Source organism: Oncorhynchus mykiss, chromosome 20 (genome assembly GCF_057628025.1).
Source record: "Oncorhynchus mykiss isolate SJ-2025 chromosome 20, ASM5762802v1, whole genome shotgun sequence".
NCBI classification, from domain to species: Eukaryota; Metazoa; Chordata; class Actinopteri; order Salmoniformes; family Salmonidae; genus Oncorhynchus; species Oncorhynchus mykiss.
In genome coordinates, this window is record NC_143041.1 from 15,755,784 (window position 1) to 15,776,555 (window position 20,772).

The 20,772-nt window shown below is 45.0% G+C and overlaps 1 protein-coding gene and 1 pseudogene across 12 annotated transcripts in view; one reads left to right on the top strand and one right to left on the bottom strand.

The window, feature by feature from the left end:
- Positions 1 to 4,329: 4,329 nt before the first annotated feature.
- Positions 4,330 to 5,144, top strand: LOC149974411 (butyrophilin subfamily 3 member A3-like; annotated as a pseudogene).
- A 2,376-nt stretch (positions 5,145 to 7,520) lies between these two features.
- The window catches only part of LOC110498949 (calcium/calmodulin-dependent protein kinase type II subunit gamma), a 39,423-nt gene continuing 26,171 nt past the window's right edge, over positions 7,521 to 20,772 (bottom strand). The window contains exons 11-23 of one of the 12 annotated variants that reach the window (XM_036955743.2): positions 20,531 to 20,614; positions 19,714 to 19,756; positions 18,080 to 18,139; positions 15,696 to 15,736; positions 15,402 to 15,485; positions 15,001 to 15,039; positions 14,862 to 14,907; positions 14,556 to 14,639; positions 12,311 to 12,460; positions 11,916 to 11,991; positions 11,729 to 11,823; positions 9,884 to 10,120; positions 7,521 to 9,775 (exon numbers count right to left, since the gene is read on the bottom strand). In XM_036955743.2, coding sequence (XP_036811638.1) covers positions 9,888 to 10,120; positions 11,729 to 11,823; positions 11,916 to 11,991; positions 12,311 to 12,460; positions 14,556 to 14,639; positions 14,862 to 14,907; positions 15,001 to 15,039; positions 15,402 to 15,485; positions 15,696 to 15,736; positions 18,080 to 18,139; positions 19,714 to 19,756; positions 20,531 to 20,614 — 1,035 coding nt within the window. In that variant the 3' untranslated portion in view covers positions 7,521 to 9,775; positions 9,884 to 9,887. The remainder of the gene's footprint in view (positions 9,776 to 9,883; positions 10,121 to 11,728; positions 11,824 to 11,915; positions 11,992 to 12,310; positions 12,461 to 14,555; positions 14,640 to 14,861; positions 14,908 to 15,000; positions 15,040 to 15,401; positions 15,486 to 15,695; positions 15,737 to 18,079; positions 18,140 to 19,713; positions 19,757 to 20,530; positions 20,615 to 20,772) is intronic. The other 11 variants (XM_036955745.2, XM_036955747.2, XM_036955744.2 and 8 more) reach the window with 11 other exon arrangements.

A 20,772-nucleotide genomic window follows, 5' to 3' on the forward strand; every position in this document is an offset into this window, starting at 1 on the left:
TCTCAACCGCACTGCAACATCACAAAAAAAGGACAATACAATTGTATGCTACTGTACTCTACTCTGTTCTACTCCTAATGTACTATGTTCTTCTCTCTCCTGTCAAAGCCATAGAGCCAAGGGATAGATGGATCATATTCATTATTTTCTACTGATCTCCCTGAACTGTTCTAGTTGTTAACATTGTCTGTAAATAGTTCTGATTGTTTGTGTGTTGCATTAATTATTGTCTTATTCCGATGGCCAAACAGTTCGACTTCCTGTAGTTGAATGTTCCTGTCTCTATTCTCTGAGCGAATGTGTGTGATCTAACCAGTAGACGGCTATGTTGTCGTATATTCAGAGCCATAATTTATCGTACGCTTGAGGGAGAAGTTGTCCCTAACCACCGATCTAGGATCAGATTAGCCAACTCCAAAGCTTAGCCATTGGGGAGGATACAAAAAGATATGACCCAGGAGCAGTGGTTAGGGACAATGGCTCCCAACCCCAGACAGTATATGACCATGATTGTTTTCTGTTCTTGTTTTTTACTGGATGGACTTCCTCATTTGTGTGCTGTGTCCTGGTGTTGTGTAGCGTATTGTATTCTATAACTAATTGTTTTTCTCAAACAGGAAATGCTCCTATGCCTCTTTTTTGAATCCTCTACAGACGCCTACCTATCCAGTAACATGATGTGGTATATACTATATAATCGTTTCATGAGACTCCTCCCTGATGCTTGAATAAAACACTGTCCAGAGAATCATATTAAGTCAATGTAAATACAGTATTTCCATAGCTGGACATATTCCACCAAACCCGCATTGCATACTGTACACAGTGTCTGTGCGCACATAGGCAGCAGTCGTTTGTAAACGCAGGCACTACGTAAACAATGCTTTTGCGGGTTTGATTGAATCCCGGCCAGAGGATTCATGTCTCTGTTTAACGCTGTGAAGAGTCTGACTCAGTAGAAATGTTAAAACGGTCTTACCATCTGTGTGTTCCTCTGACGGGTCTGTCTCTGTACTGAAACATGGTGGACTATTAAAAGAGAGCAGGCCCTGTGTTGGTCTCGATGTGGACTTTTCTTTAATAAAACAGCTGCTTGATGGGTAGGTCCTGTGTTGAGCTGTATGTGGCTGTACTGGTCCTTACCTCATAGTAACACCTGGGGGGGGGACTGTCTCTTTAAGAGCTGGAGTTGAGTGACACCGATTAGCTAAAAGTGTGAATGAGTGGGTTACAGGGGCGAAAACGAAAGGAAATGAGGAGTAAAGTTGTGGTGGAAAACAGGAAACCCCTAGACTCGTTTTTAGTCGGAGTGATAGTTTTGGACCAATGTAACCTGGGAGATCCTTTTGAAGTCTAGTTGCGTCAGTGGCGTCAGAGAGGGTCACAAGAAGTGGGCTCATTTGGATTTCATGTGTGTCTGCGGAGCAGAAGAATCATACATTGGGCCTCAAGAAGATATATGAGTGGAATGTTTTGTGTATGGCTCTTCAAAGCAGAGCGCCTATAAAGGCGGTTCTCTCTGGGCCGGTCTATAAAGTGTGAAGATGTAACCCCTAAGGAAGTAGGTGGAGTGGTTGGCGCATGCTGACTGACCCGTATGGTAGAGAAAATGAATTTATTCACTCTATCCATGTACAGATGAAGTCGGACGTTTACATACACCTTCGCCAAATACATTTAAACTCAGTTTTTTCACAATTCCTGACATTTAATTCTAGTAAGAATTCCCTGTTTTAGGTCAGTTAGGATCACCACTTTATTTTAAGAATGTGAAATGTCAGAATAATAGTAGAGAGAGTGATTTATTTCAGCTTTTATTTTATCAATCCCAGTGGATCAGAAGTTTACATACACTCAATTAGTATTTGGTAGTATTGTCATTAAATTGTTTAACTTGGGTCAAACGTTTTGGGTAGCTTTCAACAAGCTTCCCACAATAAATTGGGTGAATTTTGGCCCATTCTTCCTGACAGAGCTGGTGTAACTGAGTCAGGTTTGTAGGCCTCCTTGCTCGCACACGCTTTTTCAGTTCTGCCCACAAAATTTCTATTTGATTGAGGTCAGGGCTTTGTGATGACCTCTCCAATACCTTTTGTTGTCTTAAGCCCTTTCGCCACCACTTTGGAAGTATGCTTGGGGTCGTTGTCCGTTTGGAAGACCCATTTGCAACCAAGCTTTAACTTCCTGACTGATGTCTTGAGATGTTGCTTCAATATATCCACATAATTTTCCTACCTCATGATGCCATCTATTTTGTGAAGTGCACCAGTCCCTCCTGCAGCAAAGCACCCCCACAACATGATGCTGCCACCCCTGTGCATGATGTTTGGGATGGTGTTCTTCGGCTTGCAAGCTTCCCCCTTTTTCCTCCAAACATAACAATGGTCATTATGGCCAAACAGTTATATTTTTGTTTCATCAGACCAGAGGACATTTCTCCAAAAAGTACAATCTGTGTCCCCATGTGCAGTTACAAACCGTAGTCTGTCTTTTGTATGGCGGATTTGGAGCAGTGGCTTCTTCCTTGTCGATATAGGACTCGTTTTTACTGTGGATATAGATACTTTTGTACCTGTTTCCTCCAGCATCTTCACAAGGTCCTTTGCTGCTGTTCTGGGATTGATTGCACTTTTCACACCAAAGTATGTTCATCTCTAGGAGACAGAATGCTTCTCCTTCCTGTGCGGTATGACAAGGATTCTCCCAAGGATGAACCAGACTTGTGGAGGTTTACAACTTTTTTTCTGAGGTCTTCTCTGATTTCTTTTGATTGTCCCACTGAGTTTGAAGGAAGGCCTTGAAATACATCCAGAGGTACAATTGACTCAAATGATGTCAATTAGCCTATCAGAAGCTTCTAAAGCCATGACATAATTTTCTGGAATTTTCCAAGCTGTTTAAAGGCACAGTCAACTTAGTGTATGTAAACTTCTGACCCACTGGAATTGTGATACAGTGAATTATAAGTGAAATAATCTGTCTGTAAACAATTGTTGGGAAAATGACTTGTGTCATGCACAAAGTAGATGTCCTAACCGACTTGCCAAAACTATAGTTTGTTAACAAGTAATTTGTGGAGTGGTTGAAAAACGAGTTTTAATGACTCCAACCTGTGTATGTAAACTTCCGACTTCAACTGTGTGAAGAGTCTCTCCATTGTCACGTTGGGCTATACTGTATGAGTTGGGCTATATGAGATAGCCTGTAAGAGCCTTCGTGCACAAACCCCTTCAGTGCCACATATGCAAAAGATTTGGACACGTGTCAAGTGTATGCAGACAGGAAGAGAATCCAGTGGAGGTTAGATATTGCAATTGTGGCTGCGAACATGCACACACATTTCCAGATTGCACTGTTAGGGTAAAGGAGACATAGGTGGCACAAGTAAGGGCTGTCCAGCGTGTCGCCTATCTGTAGGCGGTGAGAAGAGTGGAAGGAGCGAGTAGAGCTGAAGACGCAATGGTAGGAGAGCCTACACCTGTGGCTGTTTCTCAGCAACCGAGGGATCTTGATATATTGCATGTTAAAAAGGTGGACTACGTAACATTTATTGCAATGGTCTTAACCTGCACAGCAGAAATGGCGTCCTCCAGCAGTTTCCTGTCTGAAGATCAGTTCCAGTGCTCCAACTGTCTGGATGTGTTCACTGAGCCAGTCACCACATGTGGACACAACTTCAGCAAGGCCCGTTTTAGTGGATACTGACTTGTGCCAGTCTCCACTGTGTAAGTGGCCTTCAAACAAGAGACCATGGGCCCTGTTTCCCAAAAGCATCTTAAAACTAAGTTTGTCGTTAAAACCATCCATTGGTTTGAAGACGAACATAAACTTAAGATGATTTTGGGAAACCGGGCCCTGGTCTCAGTGTATATACTTGCTTTGCTGAGACTGCTGATCAGTTCAGGAAGTCCGTTTAAGTGTAATTGAAAGCTTCCAGTAGCACAGACCAAAGCCTTGCCAAGCCTGGAGAAGTGTCCTGTGACATCTGCACTGGAACAAGGTGCAAGGCCCTGAAGTCCTACCTGGAGTGTCTGATCTCTTTCTGTGAAATGCACCTGCAGCCTCATCAGAGAGTCGCAAGCATGAAGAGTTCTGCTCTGAGACAGACCACAAGACTCACCACGCTGTCCTTCTAGAGGAGGTTTGGCGAGGGGAAAGCTGAACTGGGGAAGACGGAGGCACAAGTACAGCAGATGATCCATGAGTGAATCCAGATGATTCAGGAGCGTCTCCAGATGAATCAGGACATTCAATAGTGCTCAGTGCTCAGCAAGAGAGATGCAGAGAGAGAGAGAGAGGACAGATTGCATGCAGGTCTTCACCGATCGGATGCACTCTATTGAGAAATTCCAGGCTAGATTCACTGAAGAGAAGCAGCTCTCACACACTAAGGACCACCTTCACCAAAGTTCCCCATCCCAGTGTACCCTTCCAAACACCAAGGACTGGTCTGAGATCAGTAATCACAGTGAGCTGCGTGTGGTGAATGTGAGGAGAGTTTTGAGGAGCTCTGTGTCTGAGCTTGAGGAGAAGGCGAGGAGAGCATTTCTTGAGCTTGGGGAGACTCTGGACCCTGATACAGCAAATACCTGGCTCATCCCATCTAAGGACAAGAAACAAGTGAGAATTGGAGCAGAATAAATAATCTCCCTGACAACCCAGAGAGGTTTGTTTGGAATCGCTCTACCCTGGGAAAGGAGGGCTTCTCGGGGAGATGCTACTATGAGGTGCAGGTGGAGAGGAATACTTGGTGGAGGTTAGGGGTGGCCAGAGAGTCCATTGACAGGAAGATGAATACACAGAGCACTAAAAATGGATACTGGAATGTGGGACTGAGGGATGAGTATGAGGCCTTCAGCTCTTCCCGTGTCACTTTCTTCTTGGCGAAGCCCCAGAAGGTGGGGCTGTTTGTGGATTATGAAGAGGGTCAGATCTCCTTCTATAATGTGGAGGCCAGGTCTCATGTCTACTCTTTCATTGGCTACACCTTCACTGAGAAACTATATCCATTATTTGAAATTGGGTTAACTGATGATGAAAACTCATTGGTCGTCTCCCTCGTCAGTCACATGGCCTAGTAAACTTGTTGAGAGGAGAACTGAAAATGTTCATCCTACATCATGTTCTGTTTGCCTGGCTATGTACACTGAGTACAAAACATTAAGGACATGACATAGACTGACCTGGTGAATACAGGTGAAAGATATGATCCCTTATTGATGTCACTTGTTAAATCCACTTTAAACAGAGTAGATGGAGAGGACAGGTTAAATAATCATTTTTAAGCCTTGAGACAATTGAGACAATGGGCCATACAAAATATTGAAATGCCTTTGAACCGGGTATGGTTGTAGGTGCCAGGCACACCAGTTTGAGTGTCCAGAACTGCAACGCTGCTGGGTTTTTCACACTCAACAGTTTCCCATGTGCATCAAGAATGGTCCACCACCCAAAGGACATCCAGCCAACTTGACACAGCTGTGGGAAGCATTAGATTTAACATGGGCCAGCATCCCTGTGGACTGCCTTCGACACCTTGTAGAGTCCATGCCCGGCGAATTGAGGCTGCTCTGAGGGCAAAGGGGAGCGCAACTCAATATTAGGAAGGTGTTCCTACTGTTTTGTATTCTCAATGTATATCAAGATGTCTAACGTTCATGGTATACTGTTTAATCTAATGTGAAGGTTAAACAGAATACATACTTGACTAAGCTCTAAGAAGGGATGAGTGACTGGTATCGAGTTCTCTCTCTAAATATGTTTTCTAATTCCACCGAATTATACACCATTCATCTGACAGAAAGGGCAGGTTTTCTGCATTTATTGACACGAATCTGTTCCCTGTTCTTCTAAGTATATGAAGCGCTAACGCCCCCTTTTGGCCTCAGATAGTACTGTTCTTCAGTGGCTGACCTTGAGAGCTGTATCTTAGCCCAGGGCACCAGGTCAGATTGAACAATGACAATATGACTATTGAAGTTCCCTGTGGAGACCAGGGGTAATTCGCAATAGTCTTTCCTCTTCTGCTTGGACATTCAAGTGCAGCTTGGACATTCATCCTTTGTGTATTGTCAGTTTTCATAGAGACGGTGTGTTTCTGCACTGTGATAGAATATAATAAGAATAAAGTAGAGCAGGGAGTGGAATGAAGGGACATGTACTTTAATATCACGATCTAGTCAGTGAACAAGGAGAGTATTCAAGCTAAGTGTCAAGATTGGTGGAGGAGGACCCTCGGACCTTCTCTTTTCCCTCTGACATTTGGAGGAGGCGGGAAGACGACGAGATGAGAGGCATGAGGAATTGAGGAAAGACTTGAGAATGAGCGCCGGCTATGTCTACATGTCTGTGACCTTTGAGAAGACAGAAAAGGTAGAGAACAAGAGCGATAGAGGCAGATGGCCAGAGAGATAAATAGCATGCTGGAAAGGTGATGGTAGGTTGGTTGGTAAACCTGTGTGTCAGTACTAGTATACGCGTGTGTGTTCATGAACGTGTGTATTTGATGGTGGTGGTGTGTGTGTGTTGGAAGCTGACCTGCAGCAGTGTCCTCATTAATCACAGAGAAAGACAGGGGCCAAGAGACTTGTCCTACATCTCAGACACACAGGAATACACAGTCCGCCTTAAATAAGGTTACACACAGGAGTATACAGTCTGCCTTAAATAAGGTTCCAATACTGCCCTAAATAGGCATAGGCTAGAGTCACCTCCATGAGAACAGGACAGGAACGCTTTAAAATAAGACTTAAAAGGCCAGACAGACACACTATCAATAGCTTTAGGGCACATGTCAAACTCATTCCACAGAAGGCCGAGTGTCTGCTGGGTTTCGCTCTTCCCTTGTACTTGATTGATGAATGACGGTCACTAATTATTGTCTCTGTCTTTAATTGAAAGGAAAAACCAGCAGACACTACGCCCTCCCTAGCACACCACTTTGAGGCAATCTACTGGGCATGCATTCTTAGGGTTCGCAGGACATTGGAACACCTAGGCCTCGATTTAATCAGATCAAGCCTTAAAAATCATTAGCAGACATCCACATAGTGAATGTTTTGGAAGTATAACTGCGGTATGAGCTGACAAATAGGCGAGTGGCTGCTCACGCCACAAACCACTCCCTTATTATCCCTACAGTTAGAAGTTCAAAACAGAGATAGAAATTGGAGACTTATGCATGCTTTCATGTACATTTGGATGTGGATGTATAGCCTATCAGTCTAATCGAGGTGTAGACAACAGAACATGATACAATTCTGTTTTTGAACTTGTAATGCAGCTGCACAAATTAAGGCCACTGTATAGGATTTTGTCAGATTATGAAATTGGGTGGTTTCATTGAATCCAGTGGCAGTTTCCGCGAAAAGCCAATGCTAGGAGCCGCTTGTGGATTTTACAGCTCTAACGCAGTTACACCTCCGACACGTCCAAAATATCCACTGTGTGGGTGGCGGCTAGCGCAGGCCTGATATCATCTAGCCCCTAGTTTTACGTTAAAAGAGACACGGAGACAAAACTGTGCTGAAATAGTATTTTTATTAAATACTTTCAAGATCCAAGTTTTGAAGAATAACAAAGCTATGATAAAGGACCTACTAACAATTAGACAAACATTTGATCGTCCTCAATTCATGGTTTTAATTTACCGTACATCATGATCATGCAAAAAAACTCCAGCATCCAACGACTGCTGGGGAAAGAAAGCGCAGCCCGACAGGTTAACATCACAACGCAGGGAGAGTACTGACAATGAGCTTCATAACAAGCCAAGGCTCCTCAATCCTTTTTGTAATTAAATAGTATTTTTTTGTTTCTTTTATTATCTGTCACCTATTTAATATGCTGGACGGAGGCAGAGTTTTTCATTTTTCTTCATTTCAAAATATGCAAATATGATAGTTAATATATACCCTTATCCTCCGTCCTAGTTCAGGTAGGTGCACGGTGGAGATGCTTAAACTGAAACATGCATACATTGCTCTCTGGTTTAACTCCATAAATACTTCTCTGATCTCTGAACACTTCTCTCCACCTGAATGGGCAATATAAGGACTAAAATCCCACTGTCTGGGTGAAATAAAATGTATTTACTGGTAATCAATAAAAATTCAGTTGTCTCCTCGTTTACCCTCCATTTCCACCTGTGTGTGCGTGTGTGTGTAACAGATTTATATTCTCAACTGATCTGAATTCAGTCCCTTCCATCCCTGTTATATTCGAACCAGCTAGTCTGATCAGTTTAATAGTTGGCCTAACTTTAGTGTGTGCGCGCGTATAGAATGCAGAACTTTCCAAAAAGCAGAGTAACATTTTTTTTTACTGTCAAGAAAACCCAAACCAACAAACAGAGACACACACATATATAAACACACACACACACACACTCAGAGACACACACTCACACAGATAAACAGACTGCTCAAACAGAGGGAGAGACAGTTACTAATGATGGGACGAAAACACGAACAACAGTGCCAGGGTTTCACCGTGGGCACTGCAGTGGTGAAGATCGGTTACAAAACCTGACACCACAGTGTGTATTTACACAGGATATTATGAGACTGACAGCTCAGGACATCAGGTTGAAATAAGAATTTGGGAGGTGTATGTGTTGGTATCCATGTGTGTGTGTGGAGGTCAGAGGTTGTCAAAATGGTGTCAGTAACATGGACATGGGACTAGAGCCGGTTAGTGTGTGTTAGACAAGTTTCCACACCTTTGTCATGCACTCTGAGGGACTCCTAGACACACGTACATGCTATGTACAATCACACACACACGCCATGTAAACACAGCCAGGGGGTAGGAGTGAGAAACAGAGAATGGAGGGACAAAAAAAAAAAGGAGTCTTAGAAATACAAAAAAAAGGACAAGAAAGACATTTAAAATGCAGATGCCTTTGCCATCTCCCACTGCAGAACAATAAAACAGACAGCAGGTACATAATGCAGGTTCACTTTCACAAAACTTTTTTTTTTTTTTTTTTTAACTCAGTCGCTTAAAATTGACTACATCAGACTCAGTCCACAGAAACGCAACATAAACACAAGGCTAAAAACACAACAGAAACAGTGCTCCCGAATGCACCACTACCTTCTCTTAAAAAAAACACACAAAAAAAACAAACTCGTACAAAGCCTAAAGTTCTACACTTTGGTGCTTCACCTTTTGATATCAAGTTTCTCGCATCAGGTTCTTACATATTTCTGATTGAAACAACTGTCCTTCCATATAGAATTCTGCTTGGGATTTCTCCATTTACATTCTCTGGGAAAGAGAGCAATTCCTGCTCCGGAGATCATTTTTTTCCAACATGTCATCTACTACCATCACACACTCTCCTCTCATCGTATGTTTAAATGCTTGTTAGGGTTGGGTGTTATCTTGTACTAGTCATATATTACACTGTATACTCATTCTCATAACTGTCATCACAAGTTCATGAACCTGTTCCTCCCCGCTCCTCTTCTCAAAATGGCGGCCATGGACGGGAGACAAAATGGCTGCCGGGTGGGAGGGGTCAGAGGTCAAAGGACGAGCCCTCCTATTGGCCGTCAGATGCATGCATCATCCCACAGGGGCGGAATCCACACTTGGCCGGCCACCAGCGGATCAAAGGAGAGACTGGATTGGTTGGTGTTGTGGAGAGGGTACAGTCTTGCCCGGCCGGGCTCCTGGCATTGGTCAACCCACAAAGAGGACACGCCCCCAAAACACACGCCGAAAACACGCCCCAAAACTCACACTCCAATAGCCTGGAGCGTTTGGACACCTGAGAGAAAGCGAGAGAGCGAGAACTTTTAACCCTTTGAATGTTCTAAAGTAAGTGTGTAAGTGTGTAAGTAAGTGTGTGTGTGTGTGTGTGTGTGTGTGTGTGTACCAGTTCACTGCAGCGGTGCGGCCGGAGCCCCAGAGCAGTGGAAGTGGACATTGAGCCACTTGCTGTCACGGCGATGCCACACCCTGGTCTCCTCCGATTGGCTGGAGCGGGGGCGTCCCTGACCATCGACGAATTGCGTGAGGCGGATGTAGGCGATGCAGGCAGCCTCCTCTCCAATCAGGTGAACGTGGGGGTTCAGCAGGGTGGTGTGGACCGGCTTACTGTTCTTACTCAGCACTGTAGGAACACAAAGATAAAACATGTTTGGATCTTTCTGCTGAACTCATTCGTTGTATGGAAGTGTGTTCGCATGTACAGTGCATTCGGAAATTATTCAGACCCCTTGACTTTCACATCTTGTCAGGTTACAGCCTTATTCTAAAATTGATTAAATCATTTCTTACCCCTCAATCCACACACAATGCCCCATAACGACAAAGCAAAACAAGGTGTGTGTAAATTTTTTGCAAATGTATTAAAAATACAAGACTGAAATATCATATTTACATAAGTACTTTGAAGCACATTTGGCAGTGATTACAGCCTAGAGTATTCTTGGGTATGACGCTACAAGTTTGGGACACCTGTATTTGGGAAGTTTCTGACATTCTTCTCTGCAGATCCTCTCAAGCTGTCAGGTTGGATGAGGCGTCGCTATACAGCTATTTTCTGGTCTCTCAGGAGATGTACGATGGGGTTTAAGTCCGGGCTTTGGCTGGGCCACTCAAGGAAATTCAGAGACTTGTCCCGAAGCCACTCCAGCGTTGTCTTGGCTGTGTGCTTAGGGTCGTTGTCCTGTTTGAAGGTGAACTTACGCCCCAGTCAGGTCCAGAGCGCTCTGGAGCAGGTTTTCATCAAGGATCTCTGTACTTTGCTCCGTTCATCTTTAACTCGATCCTGACTCGTCTCCCAGTCCCTGCCGCTGAAAAACATCCCCACAGCATGATGCTGCCACCACACTTCACTGTAGGGATGGTGCCAGGTTTCCTCCAGACAAGCTTAGCATTCAGGCCAAATAGTTCAATGTTGGTTTCATCAGACCAGAGAATATTTTTTCTCATGGTCAGAGTCCTTTGCCTTTGGGCATCTCCAAGAAGGCCATCATGTGCATTTTACTGAGGAGTGCTGTAGAGATGGTTGTCCTTCTGGAAGGTTATCCTATCTTCACAGAGGAATTCTCAATCTCTGTCAGTGACCATCAGGTTCTTGGTCAGCTCCCTGACCAAGGTCCTACTCCCCAGATTGCTCAGTTTGGCTGGGCAGCCAGCTCTAGGAAGAGTCTTGGTGGTTCCAAACTGCTTCATTTTAAGAATGGAGGCCACTGTGTTCTTGGGGACCTTTAATACTGCAGAAATAGTTTTATAGATCTGTACCCCGACCCAATCCTGTCTCAGAGCTCTACTGACAATTATTTAGACCTCATGGCTTGGTTTTTGCTCTGAGATGCACTGTCATCTGTGGGACAGGTGTGTGCCTTTCCAAATCATGTGAAATGAATTGACCACAGGTGGACCCCAAATCAAGTTGTAGAAACATACCAGGATGATCAATGAAAACAGGATGCACCTGAGCTCAATTTCAAGTCTAATAGCAAAGGGTCTGAATACTCATGTAAATAAGGCATCCGTTTTTAAAAAAAATCTATACTTTTGCAAACATTTCTAAAAACCTGTTTTCGACTTTTTCATTATGAGGTATTGTGCGTAGATTGATGAGGGGAAAAAATGATTTAATCCGTTTTAGAATAAGGCTGTAACGTAACAGAATGAGGAAGAAGTCAAAGGGTCTGAAAACTTTCCAAATGCACTGTGTGTGACAGAACAAAAGAGAGAGAGAGAGACTCACGGTTTTCAAAGTAGAACTTGTGGAAGTCCATGCCCTCCACCAGGTTCCCCAGAGCTTCAGGCTCAAAGGAGGTCAGACCTGGATCACAGATCCTCCTGATGGGGGAGGAGAAGAGCGAGCGAGAGAGAAAGAGACTAACGCTAGTAATTCAGTAGTCAGACGTGTGAAACAACGTAGCTGTACTCACGTGTAGGCCTCAAAGTCTCCATTGTTCACAGCTTCAATCAGCTGTTCAGTTATCTTGATGATCTCCTGCTTACGAGCTAGAGGGAGAGAGAGGGGGAGAAGGGGGGGGGGGGGGGGGATAACAAAAATGGGAGAAGAGAGATGGAAGTTCAGCGATTTAGCTAAATAGGAGCAACTTCACTACTCACCCTCCACTATAGCTGTACGGTCTTCCCTCACTCTATGTATTCCACTCTCTCCCTTTTCTCTCTCTGACAGCTAACAATGGACAACTCCATACTAGTGGGTGCTCCAACTCTGTCATGGGTTTGTGTGTCTGTTCTATGTGGTGTGCATACAGTACCTTCCTTGTATGGGCGCATGTAACTGTGTCTCTCCCTTGGTGTGTATTCTTACTGTGCTGTGTGGTGGTATTGACTGTGACAGGGACAGTGTTGCTCCCTAGCAGAGCAGCAGGGGAAGCAGATTGAGCGTGCCCCGACTCGGGGTTGGAGCCTTGATCGGAGCTGTTCCACGCCATGCGCTTTACATCATGCAGAGGAACAGCTGGAACACACAACGCACGGTCAACACACACACGTACGCAGTCAGACGCGTGCATACCACTCACACACAACATGAACAGTAATGAATGATGTTAGTTCGCTAAGACATTGAAACAGACAGACTGTTGGGGGGAGGGGGGGCTCTGAGAAGCTCAGCTGATTAAGAAATTTACTGACTAGATCGTGATATTAAACTACATGACCCTTCATTCTACTCCACTTCACTCTATTATACTCTATCACAGTGCAGAAACACACTTCTCTCTATGAAAACTGACAATACACAAAGGACGAATGTCCAAGCAGCACTTTGAGAAGCAGAACCGATGCCTGCCATTGGTTCAGCGCTTGCACGAGCACTGGCCAATAGGAGAGCAGCGTTGTGAGGGGGGAAGAGCAACACTGTGGGAGGAAGATGAAAAGAGAGAAGGATAACACTAGAACACCGGAGGATGACGAGAGAGGAGAAGATGAGAGAAATAAGAGTAGGAGACTCCTCTCCTTCACCATCCCCTGACAGAGACACACAAACACAACTGTAGAAGGAGTGTGGGGGGTGGGGGGGTCATACCGAGAGACTGAATATAAAACCAGCCCCTCGCCCCAACCAACTCGCTCAGAGGGCCCTTTGTTAACACGCGAGGGTGACTTTCAGAGTGGTGAGAAATCCAATAAACCCATCAACTTCCGGACACACTCATGACTTAAATGATGCAATTCATGTTTCACATTTAAATAATAATCAAGCATTAATAAATACATATAAATTCCCCTTGTCGTTTTACAAGAAATAAACTTCAGTAACAGTGAAATACTTCATTTGGGAGGTATTACATTTTGTCACGTGCCAAGCCTTGAAATGGGACGCAAACAAATGCAAGTGACATAATTAGGGACACCTCCATGCTTTTGTATGAAGTGTCCATCTTAAGGGTCAAATTAGCCCCTAAATCCTCAATAATTCTCACTCCCTGAGCAGTGTTTCCCCAAGGATTGATTTCAGCAGCAGTGGTTCACAGCAGTCATTGGGGGGGGGGGGGGGGGGGGTGCTTCCTAGGGCGGTCCGGGATTATTTTTGTTGAACGACTGAGAAGGTTACTTCAGCTGACAAAAAAAAAGAGGAAAATCTACTCCAAAATGCATAAATGTAATTGTTATTTTCATTTGAAACTCATCTGGAAATCGAGTTTCACTTTAATCTGTTCATCTCAATGACATCAGCCAATTCCATCTTAACCCCAAACATTTTTATGCTAACGTTACAGTTTCTTAGCTGACAACTAGGGCTGGGAATTGCCAGTGACCTCACGATACAATATTATCAAGTGACTTCGGTGCCAATATGATATGTTTTACGATTCGATACTGCGATTTCATTTTAGCGATTTGACGTTCTAAATATAATGCTCACTATATGGCTGCTGCAGAGAGACAAGAGAGCCATGAGAAAACCAGTTATGATCAGTCAGAGAAATAAGTGCTGAAAACATGTTGGCCCACTATTAAAAAAGATGTTTAAAAGAAAACAAGCTATAGGATGAAAAACACCGAAGTCAAACAAAAAGTCATGCAAAAATAATATTGCGATATGTAACTGTACTGATTCTCCCCATCACTACTAACAATTATTATCATAGGGCTGGCTACACTTCCAGGATTACAAGCTAGCTAGGTAGTTACCAATGAAGTTCTCTCTGACAATCTGGTGAAAATCTACGGAAGATATGTCACTTGTTGTAACTTGTCACGCTTTTTAAGATAAGAGTGACTCGGCAGGTTTTTATTTTCTAAATGACTATAGTGGAAAAACGACTCAGCTTTGGAGCACTTGTGCATGTGGTGTAGGCAAGTGTGAATGTGCAAATGGAAGGCAGAGGGGTGAGAGGAAGGGGAAGGGAATGGTTTGGGATTCAGCAACAAAACAAAAAAAGGGGGGGTACAGAAGAGATTCCCAATGTTGAAGGCTCAGAAAAAAGAGGGACACACACACACAGGTCAGAAGACGCACAGCAGAAAAGAGGCACAAAGGTCAGGAAGAGTGGGGTCTTTGCCAGGGACATCCCCGAAAAGTTGTGGTTGCCGTGAAAAACACTTACTGGCAGGCGAGTTGTCAGAAGAGGTCAGAAGGGAGGGCATCTCCTCTGTAGCACTGCCCTGACTCATCATCACAACGCTGTCCCCTAGATTAGAACCCACACACGCAAATAATGCACACAAACACGTAGGCACACACGTACACACATATACACGGGTGAGTCACACACACACACACACACACACTGCTAGCTATAGAGCACAGGAAGATCTATCAGAAACTATGGTTAGATCACAGAGAGAGAACAAAGCAAAAGGAGAGAGAAGAGCAAGCAAGCGGAGAAGAAATATAAGTGTAATTTCCCTACCTTTCATATCCTCATCCTCATTTGTGTTGCAACTCTCTGTAGAACCCTAGAGAGAGGGGGGGGGGGGGGGGGGGTTAATAACACATAGTGAGCCTTATTCATATGTTGTTAACCTAACTCTGCACACAAACACCCTCACCTTGATCCCATCAGTAGCAACCACTGTATTTTGAGATTCCTGGTAGAAGAGGAGCATAGAGTTACAAATCTGGTTACACACCCAGGTCTGTACAAGTGCCTGGGGGTTAGGGTTCGAGTTGATATTAAGATGTAGGCCGGTGTGGGAAGGGGTTAGAGGTTTGTGAAGGGTCAAACATGAAACAATCTTAGACTCCAGCCAACAGAGACAAAAGACCACTAGGAAGAGAATGGAGGTTAGGGGGCCGAGTTAGGGGGCTAGGAAGGGAGTATGGACTTTAAGGTGCTAGGAGGTTAGGGTGCTAGGAAGAGAGATACAATGAGGGTAATGGAGGGAGGAAAGCAGGCTAGGGTGCTAGAAGGTTAGGGAACATGGGATGAGAGGTGGTTAAGGTTCTGTACCATCTGTGAGGCAGCCATGCTGTTGTCCTTCATGGCATTTATAGCGCTCACGATGCTGTTCTTACTGTTGTTGTTGGTCGTGGGCTGAGACACACAAAATTAACAAACTGAAGAGAGTAATATCTTTCTTCATTTCTCTTTCATTTCCCTCTATAAATACAACAGCCTTTAAATTGTCCACTAAATCAAGTAATCAAACAATCTCTTCACTAGCCCTGTCAGCCAAAGAGAGAGAGAGAGAGAGGAAGAGGGAGTGTGTGTGACAGCTACATGACATCAGATTTCACCCATTACCTTAGCAGCGTCCGCCTTCTTGTTCAGTAAACTTTTGCATGCTGTAAAGAAGGGAATACAGCATAAGAGAGTTACACTGGACTTCAAACATCTCTCCAGTCACTTCCCTCACATTCATCCAACCTGGTCCAAGCATCAACCACTCCTAGACCGCAGTCTGATTTCTCTACGCCTTCTGCCGGCAGTGTGCACTTAACTACCCTTTCAGGGACTTAAAAGCATTGGATTGGTGTGAACATGGACTAAAGGGAGCATCCCCACCATATTCCAGACACCAGAGGCATTCTATTCCACGAAGGGGAGGGAACAAGCGCACACTTCAGGGAGAATGAGCGTGCTATAGAAGAGGCGGATGTTTAGTCACCTTACTGTAAACTATTGATTTCCTTTAGGAGGCTCCAGTCAGTCATCTCACTCTGGTCTCATCTAAAGTATTACTGACACACACGCACGCAATTCTGGGATGCATGCAATCTCTTGGGGTTCCTTACCTTCCGTTAACAAGTGGGAGAGAGGGCGAAGAAAAGAGATGGAAAGAGAAGTCTCAGTGGTGCATTATCAGAGTGAGAGAAACAAGGAGAGGGAGGGAGGGTGGGAGACATGTTTTAGGCAGCAGGCATCAGTTGTCGGTGGTGATTCGTGCACTGCTGGTGTGTGTGTTCTTACTGTGTGGCAGTATCGACAGGGAACAGTCTTGCGCCCTATCGGAGTGGCGGGCGGAGCAGACAGCTGCTCCGACTTGGGGTTGCAGCCTTGATCAGAGCTGTTCCATGCCATGCACTTTATATCACACAGCGGAACGGCTGGAACACGCAGTGGACCAGCCATGCAGCATCCACATCAACAACAGTTCCAAAGGTGCATAGCTTCCATTCAGCAAACAGCAGAACAGAGCTGGGCCTTGATTTGTTAACCTTTGACACCTGCCACGTCTTCTACCCAGCCACCCACAGGGCGGGCAAGCATTGTCCCCGTTCCAACATCTTCATCGGACATATCGGTCACGTCACAGGCCAACTACATTGCAATGGTGCATTGCATCAACCAATGGCTGCATGCCAAATCCTCACAGTCGGGCATCAGATTAGCTGACATGTTAAAAACCTGAGATCTGGCAGACAGGCATTTGCAATGCAATTAACTAGAACGTGGCCATTGTCTAACATCTTCCCTTTCCTCTGTCCAGTCACCTCAGATCAGTGGCTATTTCAAGGAAGACAGGAAGTAACTTGTAAGTGTCCAAGTGTGCACTCATACCAATCCTTTTACCTCTGGGAGTGAAAGTGAACGAGTGCACACTTCAGGGAGTAGAGAATGGAAGGGAAACGGATTGTATAGGGAATACAAGTCCACATGCAGCAAGGCAACATTGTTCACACTGTAATTCATCTGGGCTACAGTGTGACGATGTGACTGGGTAAGACGGAGGGTCATAAGCAGAGAGCAGTCTGCCTCAGCCATACACAGTGGAGGGGAAAGCAGTGAAATCGCAGGGAGGCTAAGCTGCAGATGCCTTTCATAGGGTGATGATGTCATCCGTCTTCAGGACTTACTGGCAGGCGATTGGTCCACTCAGAGGAGAGGCCTGTGATTGGAGGGTTCTAGCGTATAGCTCTGTCAACCATCCTCATGCAGAACCAGAGCATCAATCGCACGCTCAGGGGAGACTAACTCCCCCACCCTTGTTATTGGGTCAATACTACTATTACCCTACTTCCTAGAGACACTTGTGTAAATCTGAAAGGATCTGATAGGTGTAAATAATATGGTAGTAGCTCCAATTTGCCCTATGATCGGCTGGGTGGAATTTGCTATGTTGCTTGCACCTATCCAACCCTTCCAGAAGCATTATACCGTTTCCTAGTCCGCATGGGATCGCTGACCTTAGTCCACCCACTCTCCCCCCTCTTTACCCAGGTCAGACGATGGCAGCATGCCTCCCCTGCTCCTGTCCATCCCCCAGTCAGTCAGTCGCCACAGATACACGCCCCCCACCTCCCGCCTCCCTCAACCCCCTCATGGCCGTAACCAAAGGAGGAGGGTGGGGAGGGGGGTTGATATGGTAAGGCTAATGAATTTGATGATTTCTGATGTTGACATGAGGCGAAGTGGTATTGTTGACAGAATGTGTAGAGTTAGATGTGTTTAGCCTGTGTGTCCATGGTATTAGCGCCATCCTTAAAAACATCCATATGGTCTCACATGAGTGTGTATGTGTTTCAGGCTAACGTGAGCTGCATTCAGGAAATAAAGGGGCCAGATAACCTGGTGCTCCTCTTTAGAAGTTAAAAAAAAAAGCACATGGTGCTCCCTTATAGAATGAAGTGGGAGGGACTTAGGAAGCGTGTGTAGAGGAAGTAAGAGGGCGTGTCTCTGTGACGTACCTTCCTGGGCCAGCGAGGCGGTGGAGGACACAGCAGCAGGGTTGGCATGCTGCCGGCCCACTATTGGACAGAAATACTCAGGTTGGGAGGAGCTATTCAAATCTGGGCTGGCCTAACCCAATACAGTGACCAATCTCAAATGACACCCTATTGTCCATATAGTAGCCAAAAGTAGTGCACTATATGAGGAGTAGGATGCCATTTAGGACACAAAAATCCTATTCCCTTAAGGCCAGGTCTTCACTCTAGGGATGAGCATCTTTCCATTTCAAGACAATTCGATAAGCATCGACAAATCGATGCTCTTTGGTTCTGAAATAACCATCACCCTCTAATTAAATTTGTCATTTTTGCAGATTAAGTGTTTGAGCTAGTAATGCATCAATATTAGTTTACGAATGAGCTATCACTATATAGTCATCTTTGGATTCAACCCTCATCTCAAAATCAAATGGTTTTGACCATTTGAAGTCTGGTGAGCTGCTTTTCGCCTCCCGCTTTTGCCGTGCAGCGCCTCGAAGTGATTACGGACTTCTTTTCGAAATCATCACCTTCACCCTGTATATCTAAAAACAACCAGAAACACTGATTGTTTAAACCAAACTACCAAAACTATTGCTGATGATGAACCTGAACAATCAAAATAAAATATATTGTAAGCCCCGTTCAACAGGTAGCCTATGGCCAGAAGGGTCTCCGGTAGCTTACTTTTAACAGCGCACAGATAAATTACAAAGGTTGTCACATAACTAATAAAGCCTAATATCAGGCAAGCCATTTCAGCATTTGAATGCTGAAGGTGCCGAGTAGATGTGCAAGATCAGGAACAGGCCGCCTACCGTGCGAAGCTGGGCACAGTTTGACTAGGTCACTGACATTGCCTGGGCCTGTTCGGCACGCAAAATGACTTGTAAAATCAATGACTGTCAATGCAGTTACATGCTTAGTTCCACAGAAGGAGAGGACACATCAGTTGTCATAAAATAGGAGGTATTTTCAGAAGGCAGAAAGAAACTAATATGAGAAAGAAATGCGTAACACAATAATCGTTTTTTTCTGACCGATGCATGCTTCATTTGGAGTCCGCGGAACGATGCAGTCTAATCTTAAACGTTTGAATCGGGGACCGATGGCCTATATTCCTAATCATCTTAAGTAGCAGAAGAGTGAAAGTAGAGCCTTTAAAATAGTGCCCTTTGTGACACCACACAGACATCCACCACTCCTGAGTAAACCGCTCACGCACACACTCCAGAGCCGACAAGGGGAGAGAGAGGTACGTTAGAGACAGATACAGAACACACAGAATCTAAAACTCAGTACTGCTGGAATTCTAGAATCTAGAAAACAGTCTGCAATTCTAGAATCAATGACCTCCTTCTAGCACCTCGGTGCACTGACACCTTATGACATCCTGCTCAGAACTTGCAGAGGAGCTCCTTTCATCTCTTCCTCTCCTTCAGAACATGTGTCCTGAACACACACTTCTTTGAGTACTCACTCACACACACACATACTCGGCCTAAAAACCTACATTAGGTGGACTCCACCGAGGAGGAGAGGGAAGGAGGGAGTAGAGCTCCATCTGTCCTCCCCCCTCACTCTAACTGGAGCGAGGGAGGAGACACACCCACCTGAGAAGGTTCTGGACACCAGCATGGTGGTGAGGATCGCTCCCTAGGAGAGAAAGACAGACAGGGGAGATGAGTATTAAAGACAGATGATATGTAAAGGGCAGTTAAGAAGAGGGGGTTAATGAGGAGAAAAGGAGAGAGGAGGATGTGGTCTGGGGGGGGGGTAATGAGGAGAAAGGAGGATGTGGTCTGGGGGGGGGGGGTAATGAGGAGAAAGGAGGATGTGGTCTAGGGGGGGTAATGAGGAGAAAGGAGGATGTGGTCTAGGGGGGGTAATGAGGAGAAAAAGGAGGATGTGGTCTAGGGGGGGTAATGAGGAGAAAAAGGAGGATGTGGTCTAGGGGGGGTAATGAGGAGAAAAAGGAGGATGTGGTCTAGGGGGGTAATGAGGAGAAAAAGGAGGATGTGGTCTAGGGGGGGTAATGAGGAGAAAGGAGGATGTGGTCTAGGGGGGTAATGAGGAGAAAAAGGAGGATGTGGTCTAGGGGGGTAATGAGGAGAAAAAGGAGGATGTGGTCTAGGGGGGTAATGAGGAGAAAGGGGATGTGGTCTGGGGGGGGTAATGAGGAGAAAGGGGATGTGGTCTAGGGGGGGTAATAAGGAGAAAATGATGTGGTCTAGGAGGAGAGGTATATAGGGAGCAGGAGGATGAGTGTGAATAAAGAAGGAATAGAGATGAGAAAAGGAGGTGGAGAGGTATAGTGAGCCAAAGGAGAAGGAGAGGTGTAGGGAAGAAGAGGAGGAACAGTATAAGGGGTGGAGGTAGCGAAGGAAAGCAGGAGGAAGAGACGTGTAGGGGTCAGTAGCAGTAGTGTACCTTGAGCTTCCTCCGAGCGTTGAACTTGCGCAGACATTCCACTGTCTCCTGTCTGTGGATCATAGACGCCACGGTGGAACGTTGCTATAGGAGGTGAGAGAGAAGTATTACACAATTAGGGTTGTAAAACTACCGGTCATTTACCAAAGTTAGCGGAATTTATAATAGTCTACGACAATTTTGGAAATGTATAGCTGAAGATTTATGAAAAATGTATTAACATATAGTATTAGGTTTTTATA